The 17,471-nt window shown below is 37.7% G+C and overlaps 1 protein-coding gene across 1 annotated transcript in view; it reads right to left on the bottom strand.

Moving 5' to 3' along the window:
- LOC128655969 (cytochrome P450 2K4) overlaps positions 1-17,471 on the bottom strand; it is an 88,802-nt gene that overhangs the window by 55,042 nt on the left and 16,289 nt on the right. Inside the window, exon 2 of the mRNA XM_053709586.1 lies at positions 2,710-2,872. Within this exon, the coding sequence (XP_053565561.1) occupies positions 2,710-2,872 (163 nt within the window). The remainder of the gene's footprint in view (positions 1-2,709; positions 2,873-17,471) is intronic.

Below are 17,471 nucleotides of genomic sequence, written 5' to 3'. Positions count from 1 at the left end.
CATAGAGATGTTCAAAGCATTATGGAGGTATTACTATAGAAACAGTAAATCATAAGTGAAGATTAATGGTTATCCGTTAAGTAAAAACATACTGCTCTTAATAAAATGTTTTAAGAAACCTTTGAACAGGTAGTGAACATAAGAGAAATAGTTAAGTACTTATACTTAAAGTTCAAAACCGGTATTCAACACATCATAAATATTAAAGTACTTACTATTTAAGATATTGTCCTGCTACACTCAGAAATGAATCAGTTATGGCTATTAGATTAGATTAGGCGCATACACATGTAGTAGTATGAAAATAAATTTTGATATAGCTTAGTATTTAGCGATGTACAATCCTGAGATAGTATAAACGTTGCATATAAATAGATATATAATATATAGATGTACTAAAACTAAAACATAAATGACAAAAACTGTATCATAGGACAAGTCGAAGGTGAACTTAGTACATTGAGTCATTGAGTACAAGGTGCTGGAGATATCATGTCTTATAACATAAAGATACAAGTGTACTGTCATTATTACATATTTTAAAGAAATATTCCATAGAGTCTTACTAGCACGCTGTTTACCTATAAACTTAAACTGAACTAGTCTCTAATAATAGTGGGGAAAAAAGGGAAACTAGCCATGGTGCATGCTAAGTAACATATTTCCCACATTTCAGCTGAGCATCAATATACAATAACAGGACACTGTGTTACTGTGGAACAAATATAATAACAATGAAATGAACTATATATTATGTAGGAGCTCATCCAGCTACTTACAGAGCCTTACAGAGTTAGCAAACTTTAAGAGTATCCCCTCCGAAAGTATAGCCATCAAGTTAGAGAAGGCTCCAATTCTTCTGAACTTTAAAAAAAAATAGGGAAATGGAGTAGTATTCTGTCCCGAACGGCATCCTTCAAGCTTCTCATTAACCCAACTGATCCCGGGACAAAGTCTATCTCAGAAACCATTCCCAGTGTGACATCTTGATCATGTCTCTTCGGAGTCGGCAATAGCAGATCTCACACCAGGGTCTTCGAAATCAGGCTTTCTGACACAGCCCGAAGTTGCTTTTTGCGGTGAAAAGTGGTATGTGCTGGGGCCCTACAGAACTGTCATCTTCATGCCGGAGGGCAGCAGGATCGGATTTATAGTGTGCGAGGGAACAGCTTTCTGCTGGTTTGTACAGTGGATCCTAAGTCAAAGCAGTAAAGGTAAGTTGCACCTACATATATGTCTCATCCAGGGTATAAACAGAGCCCGTTTCTAACTTTGCAACAAATATTCCCACTCGGTCACGCTGAGGAATTGGCCCAACGAGGGGGAACCCCCCATCGCAACCAACAGGGCTGCAAGTGTAAGGGATTGAGGCCACGGCTCCCTGAATGAGGGTGCGAGGCATCACATCATGCAATACCAGCTTATGATAAAAAATAATGGCAAGTCGTTCCTCCATCTTTTAAAAGTGCCCTGTTAGAAGTGCTTGTTTAGCAGTTTTGCAAGCCTCCATTTTGACCAATCACAGTTTAGGTATATGCGGGAATCAATCAGAGCCATTCGATCAGACAATGTGATAAGTTTTACTTTATATGCTGAGTTTGTTAGAATATAAAATATGTTGCTTATATAAGAAAGTTCAATGCAGTGGCTTGCAAGATAATCCTGTGCAGCCCGGTCGGGTAAAGATTTTTGCCACCGGAAGGGGGGGGTGGTTATGGAGTGGGATCGCCTCCTCCAATGGCATCCATAAACGGTTCCGGTTCATAGAAGCTGGAAGCAATATAATTACACAAGTGTGTTCCTCAATACCTCACGGTTCAGAATAAGTACAGATTGTAGATGGATGCTGTGCATATTTCAGAATTCACAACACAAAAAAATAAAAAGAGGGGATAGATACCATCATCACTGTTACCAAATCAATAAATACAGTTTTATATGACTATATACAGTGATGTATCTCATCTATGTTTTCATGAACTGTAATTGTACATAGTAATATTAAACCCACACCAGCTGTATAGTGTATATAAAGTATTATATACAGGTCCTCATGACTTGTCAGTCAGTTGATCCTTATATCTGTTAGCACTCCCCAATTCTGTCTCTGCTGCTTCCAAGTTTTCCTGCACACATTCAACACGTCCTATCCACAGCACTACAGCCTGAGATGCTCGTAGTCTCAGGATCTAGACAGTCCCCTGTCATTACCTCCTCCCCGTGTAGCTCCCCCACTGGTTTAGGGGGGTATTGCTGATGGCTACCAGTTCATCCTGCTCCCTTCAGCAGCTCCCTCTTCAATGCAAACGTCCCAGTTTCCAAAGAAAAACCAGGGTCTGCGCAAAACATTTGTAGCTCCGCCCCTCCTCCTGTGGCCCTGCCCACAAATTTCCCTTTCTTATCAGTGCTGGAAGCCTGAGCTAGCAGAGAGAGCAGGCATCCTTATCTTATCACTCTCTATACATATACTTGCTTCCTTATCTCATCTCTCTCTGGCTATCAAATCTCAATACACATTCACACATTGTGAATACAAGATCTTTCTGTTGTCTTGCAATTAAATAACATACAGTATCTAACAACAAGTCTAAACATTTTAAATCAAGTTAACAATGATGGTCCTTTTCCTCTAAAATGTAGCTGGAAACTTAAAACTGTTACTACTTTTTATCAAAATATTTACATTTGTTTGACTAATTTATAATTTACCATTTCCTTTATTTATGTCATGAAAAATTGGCAATGTTCCTCTTCCAGAAAACTCTTCAGCGTGGTTCACTAGCGCATCTTTCACGGTTTCATATCCACAGAGTATAACCATTTTATTAAGTCCCATGTGGACGCTGTATACTGGGCCATACTGTTTTGCCAGCTGAAATAAAAAATTGTGATAATCTTTATTAAGCATACAATGGTGTATTCTTTAAAAGGACACGCAGCACATTTTTTTTCTTCTATGATTCAGATAAAGCATACAATTTTAATGAACTTTTTGATTTACCTGGATCATCAAATTTGTTTAATTCTCTTGGCATCGTATGTTGAAGGAGTGGCAATGCACCACTGGGAGCTAGCTGAACACAGGTAAGCCAATGAAAATAGAAAATATATGTGCACCAACTAATCAGCAGCTAACTCCCAGTAGTGCTTTGCTGCTACTAATCCTACTCCTGTATGCTTTTCAATCAAGGATACCAAAAGAAAAATGCATATTAAATAATAGAAGTAAATTGGAAAGTTGCTTAAAGGGCCTCTCTCTGCCGCGATCTCACTAAAAGTAGCGAGATCATGCTATTTCTGCATGACCCATGAGTGGGGCAGAGTTACTGTGGTGGTGCCGATCGTTGGTGGTGTGGGAGGGTTAGGAAGGAGGCGGGTGGGCGGCCCATCGCTGGAGGGTAGCGGGAGCGGGTGGGACCGATATGCTACAGGAAAAAAAACCTGACAGGGAGGGAGAAGGAGGGAGAGGGAGGAGGGAGAAGTAGGTAGAGGGGAATACTATGGTGGAGGGGGGATTAGAGGGTAGGGATATGATCTTGGAGGGGAGGGGGCAGTTACACTACAGAAAAAAAATGTTTTTTGTTTTTTTTTATAAAATAAAAATGATAGAAAACTGGGTACTGGGAACTGTTTGTGATAGATGATAGAAAAAAAAGCCTTATATTTTCATACTGGCAGGCTTTCTGCCAGTACTTTAGATAGGGGTGACCATTGAAGGGTGGGTGAGAGAAGAGAGCTGTTTGAGAGGGATCAGAGGGTGGGAAGTTTAAGGTGGGAGAGTAATCTCTACACTAAAGCTAAAATTAACCTTGCAAGCTACCTGATTAACCCCTTCACTGCTGCGAATAATAAAAGCGTGGCCTTCTAATTACCAAAAAGCAATGGCAAAGCCATATAAGTCTGCTATTTCTGAACTGAGGGGATCACAGAGAAGCTTTTACAACCACTTGTGTTATGATTGCACAAGCTGTTTGTAAATAATTTCAATGAGAAACCCAAAGTTTGTGAAAAAGTCAACGATTTTTTCTTATTTGATAACATTTGGCGGTGAAATGGTGGCATGAAATATATCAAAATGGGTCTAGATCAATGCTTTGGGTTGTCTACTAAAAAAACTATATATAGTTTTTAAAGGTAAATATAAAAAAGGCTCTATTTCTGTTTAAATGTAGTGATGGCAAAAATTGTTCTGGTATTTTTTGGAAATTTTAGGGGCCGATTTATCATCGGTCTGTCCGAAATGATCGACTTAGCGGATCATGTCCGACAGACATCGATGAATGTCTACAGCATACGCTGTCTGCATTTATCATTGCACAAGCAGTTCTTGTGAACTGCATGTGCAATGCCGCCCCCTGTAAATTTGCTGCCAATCGGACGCTAGCAGGGGGTGTCAATCAGCCCGATCGTATAGGATCAGGCAGACTGATGTCCACAGCGTCAGAGCAGGCAGACCAGTTATGGAGCAGCGGTCTTAAGACCGCTGCTTTATAACTGCTGTTTACGGCAAGCCTGAAGGCATCCATTTGGAGCTTGATAATTCCTTAGTCTGAAATGCCCGGTCCTTAAGGGGTTAAATGTTATAAAGTATATTTATATAACAATGTTGGTTGTGCAAAGCTGGGGAATGGGTAGTAATGGCATTATCTAACTTTTTAAACAATAACAATTTTGGTGTAGACTGTCTCTTTAAAACTATATGCTCTATCTGAATCATGAAAGACAATACGTGGGTTGCATATCCTTTTAAAAACACATTGTACCTAGCAAAGTTATGCATAATGCATAAGATATAACATTACAGATTTTTACGTGAAGAAAAAGTTAAAGGTTGACTTTGAAACTAATTGTATGTTTGTACTTAAATCCTTAGGGCTAATATATTCAAAACTGTTGAAATGGACACATCCAGTTCTCCACTGGGATTTTAGGGACCTGCCACATATAAGCATAATATTTTCACCACAGGAACATGCATTTCTCAAAAAGCAAAAATGAAATGTGCTTTAGAATGCTCTTGTTTTGATGCATCAAATAGAAAAATAAAAACTAAAAACAATGACAACAATTATTTTTTTTTATCAAATGAGATTAAAGGTTATAAAATGGACTGGCACCTAAGCTTTACATTCCTGCTTTTAAATAAAGATAGCAAGAGAATGAAGAAAATTTGATAATAGAAGTAAATTAGAACATTGCTTAAAATTGCATGCTCTATCTGAATTAAGAAATAAAAAAATTGGGTTTAGTGTCCTTTTAAACTTACTTTTGAAAGAAGCTTACAAAGAACACCCCAGCCTGCTCCTCTGCTAAGTGTTTTGTTTAGGTTGGGCAGTACAACAATGACAATTTAAGCTAACTAAATTTGACTGTTGCTTGAGTGCTAAGTCATTGGTGCACTAAACCTCTGAAGTAGTGCGGTTCTTCACTTAGTTTTATGCTACAGTATATTGCTGAATTGTAACTATAAAACACCTTACACAGAGTACTGCGCATACATCAAATACTGATTTAATTTTGATTTTTCAGCTGTTCACTCACTTTGCATTTTGTTAATTGCTAAAAAAATAAAGAATTGACATTTCTATTTTTGATAGTATACACATATACACCTTTGAACCTTTTACCAGTCCTGCACCTTCTTATATATCATATCCTTTTAAATCCATTTTTTTCCATTAATAAACCTTTATTTTAGATTAGCGTAGGACAGAGTGCAAGGTAATATACCATGCACTATCTAATTGAACTCTACGTACAATCTAGCTCATAATGTTTCCTGTCCCTTTAAACCTGTGTTTCTCAGTCTGTGTGTTATGACCCATTGCACTGTCAAATTACTTGGGTTAGTGTGACATAGGTAAACGTCTGTGATAATGAGTACATCATATGGTTTACATGGAAGTAATGCAATTAGCTAAATATTGACTACGTAATGTATCTAGGCTTTAGGTTAAAAGCTACTAAAGTGCTAAAGGCTGTTTTACTATTTCAACAGAAGCAGGTTACTATTAAAGGGACATCAAACCTTATTATTTTTTTTATGATTCAGATAGAGCATGCAATTTTAAGCAACCTTCTAATTTACTCCTATATTCAATTTTTCTTTGTTGTTTTGCTATCTTTATTTAAAAGGCAGGGATGTAAAGCTTAGGAGCTGGCCCATTTTTGGTTCAAAACATGGGTTACGCTTGCTGATTGGTGGCTAAATGAAGCCACCAATAAGCAAGCACTATTTAGGGTGCTGTACCTAAAATGGGCTGGCACCTAAGCTTTACATTCCTGCTTTTTAAATAAAGATAGCAAGAGAACAAAGACAAATTTGATAATAGAAGTAAATTAGAACGTAGCTTAAAATTGCATGCTCTATCTAAATTGAGAAATAAAAAAATTGGGTTTAGTGTCCTTTTAACCTTACTTTTGAAAGAAGCTTACAAAGAATATCCCGGCCTGCCGCTCTGCTAAGCGTTTTGTTTAGAAGGGCAGTACAACAATGAAAATTGCACACATGGTGCTATGCCCAGTTTCTTTGTGCTGTGCCCAGTTTCGTTAGTTAGTAGCATGGGCATATTGTATAAAGAAGTCTGGCATAGTCCCAGAGGCTCCCAGAATCTAATGTCTATGGCGCCTGCCATAATAAACCCACATTAGAGAGCGATCGGGGAAACTTTTGTAAGCTAACTTTTAAACTAACTCAGGTTGACTGTTGCTTGAGTGCTAAGTCAATGGTGCGCTAAACCTCTGCTGAAGTAGTGCGGTTCTTCACTTAGTTTTATGCTACAGTATATTGCTGAATTTTAACTATAAAACACCTTACACAGAGTACTGCGCATACATCAAATATTGATTTAATGTAGATTTTTCAGCTGTTTACTCACTTTGCATTTTGTTAAAGGGACAGTCGGCACCAGAAATGTTGTTGTTTAAAAAGAAAGATAATCCCTTTATTACCCATTCCCCAGTTTTGCATAACCAACACAGTTATATTAATATACTTTTTTACCTCTGTAATTACCTTGTATCTAAGCCTCTGCAAACTGCCCCCTTATTTAAATTCTTTTGACAGATTTGCATTTTAGCCAATAAGTGCTGACTCCTAGCTAACTTCACATGCATGAGCTGAATGTTATCGATATGACACACAAGAACTAACACCCTCTAGTGGTGGAAAACAGTTTTACCTCTGTGATTACCTTGTATCTAAGCCACTGCAGACTGCTGACTCAAGTGAGCACAATGTTATCTATTTGACACACATGTACTGAGCAATGTCTAACTTTGAAAAACTGTCAAAATGCACTGAGATAAGAGGCAACCTTCAAGGACTTAGAAATTAGCATATGAACCTACCTAGGTTTAGTTTTAAACAAAGCATACCAAAAGAACAAAGCAAATTTAATGATAAAAGTAAACTGGAAAGTGGTTTAAAATGTCCTACCTCAATCATGAAAGTTTAATTGACTATACTGTCCCTTTAATTGTTGACATAATACAAGCCCCACCAGCGCTCTGAGCAGCTGCAATATTTAGAATGCTGGTGCACTGAGAATATCTAGCTAAACTTCACATGCACAGAAAAATGTTAACACTAAAACTGTTAAAACTTTTACTAGAAGCAATTTTGTCAGTACATGTGTATTGCAAATATGTACCTATTCAAATTTCTATAACATTTAAATTTTGACCGAGATGTCCTTTTAAAGGGACATGAAAGCAAAAATGTTTATTTCATGGTTTAGATAGAGCATGCAATTTTAAACAACTTTCTAATTTACTTCTATTATCTAATTTGCTTCATTTGCTATATATATCCTTTGCTGAAAAGCATATCTAGATAGGCTCAGTAGCTGCTGATTGGTGGCTGCACATAGATGTCTTGCATGATTGGCTCACTTATATGCATTGATATTTCTTTAACAAAGGATATCTAAAGAATGAAGAAAATAGATAATAGAAGTAAATTTGAATGTTGTTTAAAATTGTATTTTCTACCTGAATCACGAAAGAAATTTTTTGGGTGTAGTGTTCCTTTAATTTGCACAGAGAAAAGAACTTGATAAACCTTCACAATACTTTTCAAATTATTAATAAGTACCCCAAAAAGTTTTCAAAATGTAAAATTTGTTTTGCGTATAGTCAACGTTAGAAAGCAATGTCACCAGCTACAAACACTTTCTGCTTTATCATTTATAAAGTTAAACAATGAATAACAAGCACTTTTACAAAAATAGCAAAATCAATTACCTAACAAACATGCCTGCCCACTATAATAATAAAGACTAATTCAAATCCCTTAAAAGGGTTAATTGCTCACCTATTAACATCACTGCGTACTATAAAAAGGGATAAACATAAAGGCCCTTCAACCTGTGACATAATCATGAAATCATTTAAACCATCACTCTGTCGTTAATTTGCACATTTTCTTATTCAATTATGAAATCACAACATTAATCGCGGGGATAAGGATTTAATGTTGTTTTCTGGCTATAACAATTTTTTTAAACAAATTTTTTTTATTGAGGTTTTCAAAACATACAAGAGGAACAAAAGCTTTGGAAACATTAGCATATATTAGACATTCAGGCCAATATGAAAGACTACAATTCCATCTATACTTAAATTGAGAGCATAGTTACATAGACGAGGGTGCAGTCATCTTCCTTTCAGATAAGGAAAAATAGTAAATTGATATACATACTCTACTAAAAAGATATGGCATGCAGGTTAATATAAGTAGTAATACAAAAAAGCAACTGTCTATAATAAAGTTGAGCCTGTGGAAGTTAAACCTCATTTTCTGTGGTATATCTTGCATTGGGGTAACTACAGCTCAGGTCTCATATGGACCCCTTCATTTAGAACATTTATGTTAGTTGGTAGTTACATGGACAGCCACTTATGGGCTGAGTAATGAGCATAAAGAATTCCTGAGAATGTCAGAGTAAATATATAGTATACTGAAGTAGATTGGGGTATGGGGTGATAAGATACAGCGGGCAAGAGCCGCTCAAGTGGGAGTATTAGATTATAGGCCTAGGAGAACTGTAAGAAGCCAGCCCCCCTGTGCATTAAGTTAACTGGCTAAAAAGATTACCCTAGAGCTGTTATATTATACCATAAGTCTAAGGGTGAGACTGACTCATGCTATCTATTAGAGGTAAGCAGTTCCAAAGGGGTAAGAGTGTGAATTCTTCCTTAAGTGGGGCTTCTTGGTGTATCTGTATAGAGTAAATCAGAGGGCATCAAATATCTGGGGAAGTCAGGGTAGGGGGTTACTATACATGGCTACATATGGTTACTAAGGGCTTCTAGACTATATCTCTCCTGTGATATGTACTAGACATTTGATATTCTTCCCACCTCTTCCAAGAGATAGGGTGCTACCTCGGCCGCGGACAGCATCCCAGCTAAAGTATCGTAAGTTAGAGTAGAGGTGAGAGACTAGGAGGGACCTACAAGCTATATATATTATGCATTTGCCTAGAGTGAGCTCAGTGGGAAAGAATTATGTAAATGTGTGCCAGTTCTGGGGTGACATTGAAGCTCTAGGGTTTATTTTACTCATATAGCAATGAGTGCTTTGTTGTTGCTTTGAATAAATACAATCTGTTAAAAGTATATGACTTGTTGAATTTGTTAAACATTTAAACATACGAAAAGGCAATAGTTCAGCCAATTCCAGACTTATACCTGTTGCCATATGAGGTAATTGAGTTCATGCTGTCACCATGCTGATATAAGGCCCTGGGCCAGGGCAGTGGAGGAGTGATTATGGTCACAATGCAGGGAAACATTAGCCTCTGTGTATCCTCCGTGTATTAGATACCAAAATGGAAGGTCCACTTGTCTTCTCTGAGTTCCGGCTAGCAGTAGACTAGGGAGAGTCTTTAGGCTGCTATGTGGGATGTTCCCGGACTGGCTGGGTAAAACTTTCTCTCCCCAATAGCTTCTGCTGCCAGCATGAGGCACTTTAGGTGCGGTGCAAGCTGGTCCTTGATCCAGAGCGTCATACTCTCCTTCTGCAGTACAGTCTCTAGGAATTGACAGAGGAACTCCACATCTCCTGCACTGCAACTCAGATTGTGAGGGCTGGAACAATTGCTGAGCGTGCTGAAATACCGTGAGTAGGCTCCGCTTGAGATCCATGAAATGATCATCCAGAAGTTGTATGATAGGATCTTCCTGAGCGTCTACGAATTCCATGTCTTTGAGCACTTGAGGAAAGTGTAACCTATGAGCAGCTGTCCGGGTAAATTATAGGGTCTGGCTTCTATTGCTGCCACTGTCCGTTATATTTATCCGTTCTCTAGGCGGGAGGGAAAGGGGGGGGGGTTCTGCTGCCCTGAGTTATTTCAACAAGGATCCCAGTGCGCAGCACACTTCTGCGGATTGTAGCTCAGGTAATCACCTTATGCTTGTCTGGGTTCTACTAGTGAGCTGTCCGACTTGTTTCCCTTCTCTGGGAGGTGAGAGTTAGTAATAGTCCCTCAATGCGTTTTCCAGATCAGGGCCGCGTCATGTAGGAGCATTGCGTCTCAGTTCCCCATTCTTAGATCTACTTAATTTCATGATCTCTAACATCTCAAAAGCTTCTAGCTGAGGTGGTAGCATTGTGGTAAAAAAATATTTTGGCTGATTTTCCATAAAAAGGATATATAATGTGAGTATAAGCAGGAGCTTCTGAAGACTGCGTCTGCTCTCCTCGACGGTTAGCTCCGCCCCCTTGGCTATAACAATTTTAAGCTTTAGGGAAATTAACTATTCAGGAAGGGAACCAGTGGACAAGATGGGAACAATGTTCCAAAGTAAACAAACGGGAAAAATGAAAGTCACGTGATTGTCGCTGCAGTCACGTGACTGCAACGTTGCTGACTGGTTCTGGGGAACTGCCCTCGTTGCCTGGCATGTCCCCCAATAAGATCTTCAGTTTACAATTGTGATTACTGGAGAAACAAAATTACTACCTGAAGCTCTGAAATTGTTATCTACTCAATAATGAGGTCAGCCCCTTAATTTATTCTTTTGATAACCTTGGTTGAAATAAAGCTCATTTCTATGAGAGCATACTATATGACAGCACTGTTTTAAACAATGCATTACAGTGCTAGAAACATTGTTCTAAACACAGCTGCCATATAGTATGCTTCCATAGAAAGATATGTGCATTTTCATGAGCCTACCTAGGTATGATGTCACAGAAAGGAGCAAATTTCAACAAAGGATACTAAGAGAAAGAAGTAATATAACATAAAAGTAAATTGGATTTTTTTATTGCATATTGTATCTGAATCATACATGTTTAATGTTGACTTTTACATCCTTATGAAATATCTAACAGGGAGGGTTAGGAGAAGCTGTACCTGTTTGGCGTCTCTAACAGCTTGTCCAAGTCTGTTCCAGGCTGCAGTAGCAGTAATTAGCCATTATCTGCCCATATTTTTGACAGTACCACCATTAATTTCAATGGGGCATCCTACATTTTTTAGATGTACTTTATACTCTGTGTTTTGTATATGTTTATGTATTGTTGGCTAATCTGTTATATTTTAAGGTAAAGCATTGGAAATAAAAGATACAGCTCCATAGATTTAAAGGGACATTCTGGTCACAATTGAAATGCACATAGATTAATTACATATTTACAATATACAGATTAGAAAAATGATTCTAGAGAAAGTTATCACTGTTTTAGTATAAGTACTTTTCTCTGCACGTGCATGTAAAGCATAGCTAGATATTCTCTGTGCACTAGCATTTTAAATGCTGCAGCTGCTCAGAGCACCAGTAGGGGCAATTATACAAATGGAGTCATTAGCAGATCATATAAACCCCTCAGGCTCTCTGAGCAAGTGATGTGTTTAAAATACTGTGCACTCTTGAAACAGCTATAGCTTTTATTAGTAGCATTTTTGCTAATACATGTATTAAATACTTAATGCATCTGTGCCCTTTCCAATTTTTCTGGAATGCCCCTTTAACTCCATGGCTGCAAGGAGCTTTTTTTTTTAAGCAAATCAGGGATTGTTCCATGATGTCTTGTATTATTTTCAGTAGAGTGTGGAATCCCTTTGTGAGAACACTGGATTTTTTTTTTTTTTTTCTAAAAAGCATTTTTGTGGCAGTAGAGCAAGTATTATGTGAAGTCTTTAAAGGGGCATTAAAGGGGCACTCAAGTCAAAATAAACTTGTATAATTTAGAAAGAGCATGCAGTTTAAAGACACTTTCTAATTTACTTCCATTATCAAATGTTGTACAGTCATTTTATATACACACTTTCTGGGGGAAAAGATCTTACTGAGCATGTGCACAAGCTCACAGGATATAAGTATACTAGTCTGTGATTGGCTGAAGTCTGTCACATGATACAGGGGCCGGAAAATGGGAGAAAAAAATAATTTGTCAGAAAACAAAATCTACTGCTTATTTCAAATTCAGAGAAAGAGCTATTGCTTTGTCCTTTTATTATGTACTTGTTAATTATATAATTCTACTGCATTGAGTGGTCCATTAAAGCAGGATTTCTCAATAACCTGACAAATGCCGGGTACACAGGTTGCATCACAGGAGGAAGGCTGGTGTCCTGCAAACAAGAAACTTCACGAGTCCAGCGTAGAGCATTTCTCCCCCAAAAAGGGCCAGACATAGGGCTTTTCCAGATGGGTGGGGCCAAATGCGTTAAGCTGGACTTGTGAAGTATCTTGTTTGCAGGACACCAGCCGTCCTCCTGTGCTCACACTTTAGAGTGCAATTATTGTATTGCTTACGCTTTTTCTTCTTTTTCAGTTGTGTAACCATGCACTGTATCTGACTGCTAGCAACTTTTATTTTTCTATCCTTATAAGTACATTTAGTGCTACCAGCTGCCCACTAACACCAATGAAGCCCACTGACACAGATATAAGTATATAGAAAAATATTTTTTCCTCACTAACTCCAGTGAAAAAAAAATGGGTTAATTTAATGTTTATTACACTAATAGTTGTAAATGGTGCCGGCCTCTGCAATATATATATATATATATTTTAACCCACAAATAGTACAGAGAGAAAAACTGCCATACTCAACCTTTTTTTTTTTTTTTTTTTTAAATAGATTAAAATAATTTTAGTTAATATGGTTGATCAGGTAATGTAGCACTGGAAACAACTTACCATCTAGGACACGTCCTAAATTAGTAACATAACAAAAAGTACCCAATAAAAAAAGTAAATAATTAATGCCTGTTGTGACCTCCATTTTTCTGAAGTTTTTTTTTCAGGAATGTCATAAGCTTTGCGCAATACAAAAAAAACCCAAAGCTTCTCACATGTTAAATGTAAACACAATAATGTAACAACAAATTTAATTAGTTACCTATTCAAAGAATGTCAATGTGCATTGGTAGGACAATCATCATTGTTCAGCCTTATTTTTAACCCTTTGAGTGGTAATGACGGCTCTGAGCCGTCACAGAGTTTCTCACTCTGGTGCTAATGACGGCTCAGAGCCGTCATGAGTACTCTCCCACCTTGAGGTAGATATGGGGGCTCCTAACCGCTCCTACCCCGGCGATCGTGCCTGTAGAGTGACAGGTATCGCCGGGGCTTCACATGATGCGCGGTGACATCACTGCAATGATGTGATGATGTCACTGCGCAACTTTATTTATACTTAACAATGTTAAGTATAGGAGAAGGGGGCCTAACCTTTCCAACAGTGTAAGTCTTGGGGGTCTGTAAAAAAAAATTAAAAAGTTAAAAAAATATTCAAAAAAAAATAAAAAATAAAAAAAAACCATAGAAAATATTAGCACCCAGGTGGGAAAGTGCTTAGCACTCAAAGGGTTAATGATGTGTGGCTATATTGGCTGATAATTCTATAAATTTATAACACTCAATTTATGTTCTATTACCGTGTTTCCCTGAAAATAAGACAGTGTCTTATATTAATTTTTGCTCCCAAAGATGCGCTAGGTCTTATTTTCAGGGGATGTCTTATTTTTCCATGAAGAAGAATACGGTACACATTTATTGTTGAACAAAAATAAAAGGAAATGTATTGCCTGTATATGGTACGGTAGGAAATGTAGTCCTCCTGTGTCATTTTGATTCCTCCCTCTGATCCTCATTTTAAGTGATTACCCCTCCCCCCCACCCCTTTATCAGACATTTCCCCCCTACCTCAGTCACCCCTATGTGTCCACACATTGTGCCCGACTCCTGCCCCGCGCTAATCACTTTCTAATTGTGAGTCAGTCAGACTCCGTCAGGGCAGAGCGAGCAGCAGGCGGCAGCTTGTCCTGGCGGCGGCGCGGGCTCTCTGATTAAAAGAGACCTTGCACTTCCTGTCTGCTCTGGCTGGGACTTATGTTCGGGGGAGGCCTTATTTTTGGGGAGGTCTTATTTTCGGAGGGTTGCCTTATATTTCAGCGAGAGGCAAAACTGTAAGTAGGTCTTATTTTCGAGGAGTGTCTTACTTTCGGGGAAACGGTACTTACTAAATGCATGTATTTATATGCATTAAAAATACAACATATTTATATATATATATATATATATATATATATATGCACATATACACACACAGTGCTCAGCATAAATGAGTACACCCCTTTTGAAAAGTAAGATTTTAATCAATATCTCAATGAACACAAGAACAATTTCCAGAATTTTGACAAAACTGAGTACAGTATTATAGAACATTTGTTTAGCTCATTACATGAAAGTAAGGTTAATAATATAACTTGGATTACAAAATCTTCAGGTTTACTCAAAGTAGGTGATGCACCTTCTACATCTTGAATTTTGTATGACCTCCATAATTTGTAAAGACAGCACCAATTCTTCTAGGCATGGAATGAACAAGTTGGCAACATATTGCAACATCTATATTTTTCCATTCTCAACTTATTTTAGAGCCTGGATGCTGGATGCTCAACTTGTCTCTTCAGAATTCCGCATAGTTGTTCGATTGGGTTCATATCAGGAGACAAAATTGGCCACTGCATCACTTTAACCCCGTTCTTCTTCAGAAATGAAACAGTGGCCTTAGATGTGTGTTTTGGATCATTGTCATGTTGGAAAACTGCACGACCACCAAGGGCATGGAGTGATGGAAGCATCTTCTCTTTCAATATAGAGCAGTACATCTGATTCAATTCATGATACCATCAATAAAATGTAGCTCCCCAACACCAGCAGCACTCATGCAGCCCCACAGAAGGACACTGCCACCACCATTTTACACTGTAGGCACCATGAATTTTTCATTGTACTCCTCACATTTGCGACGCCATACAGTTTTGAAACCATCAGTTCCAAAAACATTTATCTTGGTCTCATCAATCCAGAGTACAGAGTCCTAGTAGAATTCTTCTTTTTCAGCATATGTCCTGGCAAATTCTAAGCAGGCTTTTTTGTGCATGGGCTTTAGGAGAGACTTCCTTTGTGGACGACACCCGTGCATGCCATTCCTCTGCAGTGTACGCCAAGTGTACGCCATATTGTGTCACAGGGAAAAAATCACCCCAGTTTGGCTTTCTACTTCTTTAGCTAACTGCAGTGAACTTGCATGGCAATTTTCTTCAACCCTTCTCATCAGAAGACTCTCCTGCTAACTTCTGTGGACAGCCTGGACGTCTCTGTGAGATGGATGCAGTTCCATCTTTGTTACATTTTTGTATCACTTTTGATACAGTATTCTGACTGATAAGTAAAGCTTTGCTGATCATCTTGTAGCCTTCACCTCTCTTGTGTAAAGAAATTATTTTCTTTCTCCGGCTTTGTGACATTTCTCTTCCATGTGGTGCCATTGCTGACAGCATGACATGGGAAGGGGTTTTCTTTGATAAGTAACACCCTTTTATAATCAACTGTCTGCTGGACACCTGTTTAATGTATAATTAGAGTCACCTGTAGTTGAATTCTTGTTAATTAGGAATTTGTTGTCAGACATTTAGCTTTGCTCATATGACTTTCATTGGGGTGTATTCATTTTTTCCACATGGTCTTGAATTAATTTGTTAGGAAAAATACTTTCTTGCGCGTACAAATTAACAAATCTTGGTTGCAATCAATGGCCCACGTTTGTGGGAGTATTTTATAGTATAGTGTCCCATAGAATATTTTTTTTTTCTGAAAGTTAAGTAAAGGTTTTCTGACAAATCTATTGGGGTGTTCTCATTTATGCTGAGAACATATACATACACACATATATATATATATATACAACAAAGAAGGAATGAATCCAGGCGTCTCCAGGTCCGTTAAAACATTGACGTTTATTCAAAAATTTAAAAAAGTAGGTGCTAAAAGCAGAGCTCCATAGGGTAAAAAGAGTTAACACTAGGTCTTACATGTTTCAGCCTCCACGGCCGTAATCATAGACATACTCCCTTGGTATATGGAAGGTGTTTTTATAGGGCTTACATCCGCCCATTAAAATCAACACTCCTTAACCCATTGATTACCAGCAGTTATTAGTTATACAATGAATACAAAAGATACATATTAATGTCATTAAAGTTGTTAAATTAATTTGGCTAAACACATCATTTCATTTCATTTATAACATTGTTACATTTCTTCAGATAAGGACCATAGACAAAGGAAAAATACTTTTCTAATTAAGTGCATGGTTAGAATAGACTGAAGTGGATTTGGCAACAATTAATTCTATACAGAGTACATATACCAATGTAGAAATGTACAGATATGTGTGCAAAGAGATTTGCAACACACAAAAAGAAAGACTGCAGGTTACTGGATTGTGTAATAACTGTACCCACTGTTAGGTAAAGGTCAGACACATAAAGAATAAGTGAATATAAGAATCAAAATCATCCAATCATACTCATTTGTACTAAATAACTTTATTGGTGAAAAAATATTGAAAGTCCGACTGGACTCATACACATGCACACACACACATACAATGAAAACTAGCTGGAACTCAGATAATATTATTGGTATATCAAATAGCACTCACGCGTTCAAATTGTGGTAACTAACAGGGAATCTTAACTATTTATAGTGTTACAATATTGAACCCTGTTAGTATATAATAGATTATAGACAGCAAGAAAAAATAATTGCTGAATTAATTAGTCCTCCTTAAAGGCAAGTCTGCACTAAGTTGGATAGGCAAAAACACTATATAATCTGATGTGCTGGGTATTAGTGCATAAATTAGCCAACCCAAGCACGGCCTTAAGTATCTACGTGTTTGAGTCCTAAACTGAGTGAGAGTTGCACTATAATTATTGTTTCCGATACTATTGCTAGTAATAGTTAAAGTGGTCAATATATCGGCCCCATAGATATAAAGTATAAGCCTTGATTTCAGAGACAAAATATGGTGAGTGCCTCTTATTGAACCACAGTATAGCTGTTTGCTGTGTGTGACCTGATATTCAGGGTGAGTATATTGGAATAAATTAGCATAAACCGATATTGTTTGCTACAAACTAACAAGCCTTGCCGAAATTTTA

This window comes from Bombina bombina, chromosome 4 (assembly GCF_027579735.1).
Source record: "Bombina bombina isolate aBomBom1 chromosome 4, aBomBom1.pri, whole genome shotgun sequence".
NCBI lineage: Eukaryota > Metazoa > Chordata > Amphibia > Anura > Bombinatoridae > Bombina > Bombina bombina.
Note: the sequence above shows the minus strand (reverse complement) of the source record. Positions and strands in the feature narration are given on the sequence as shown.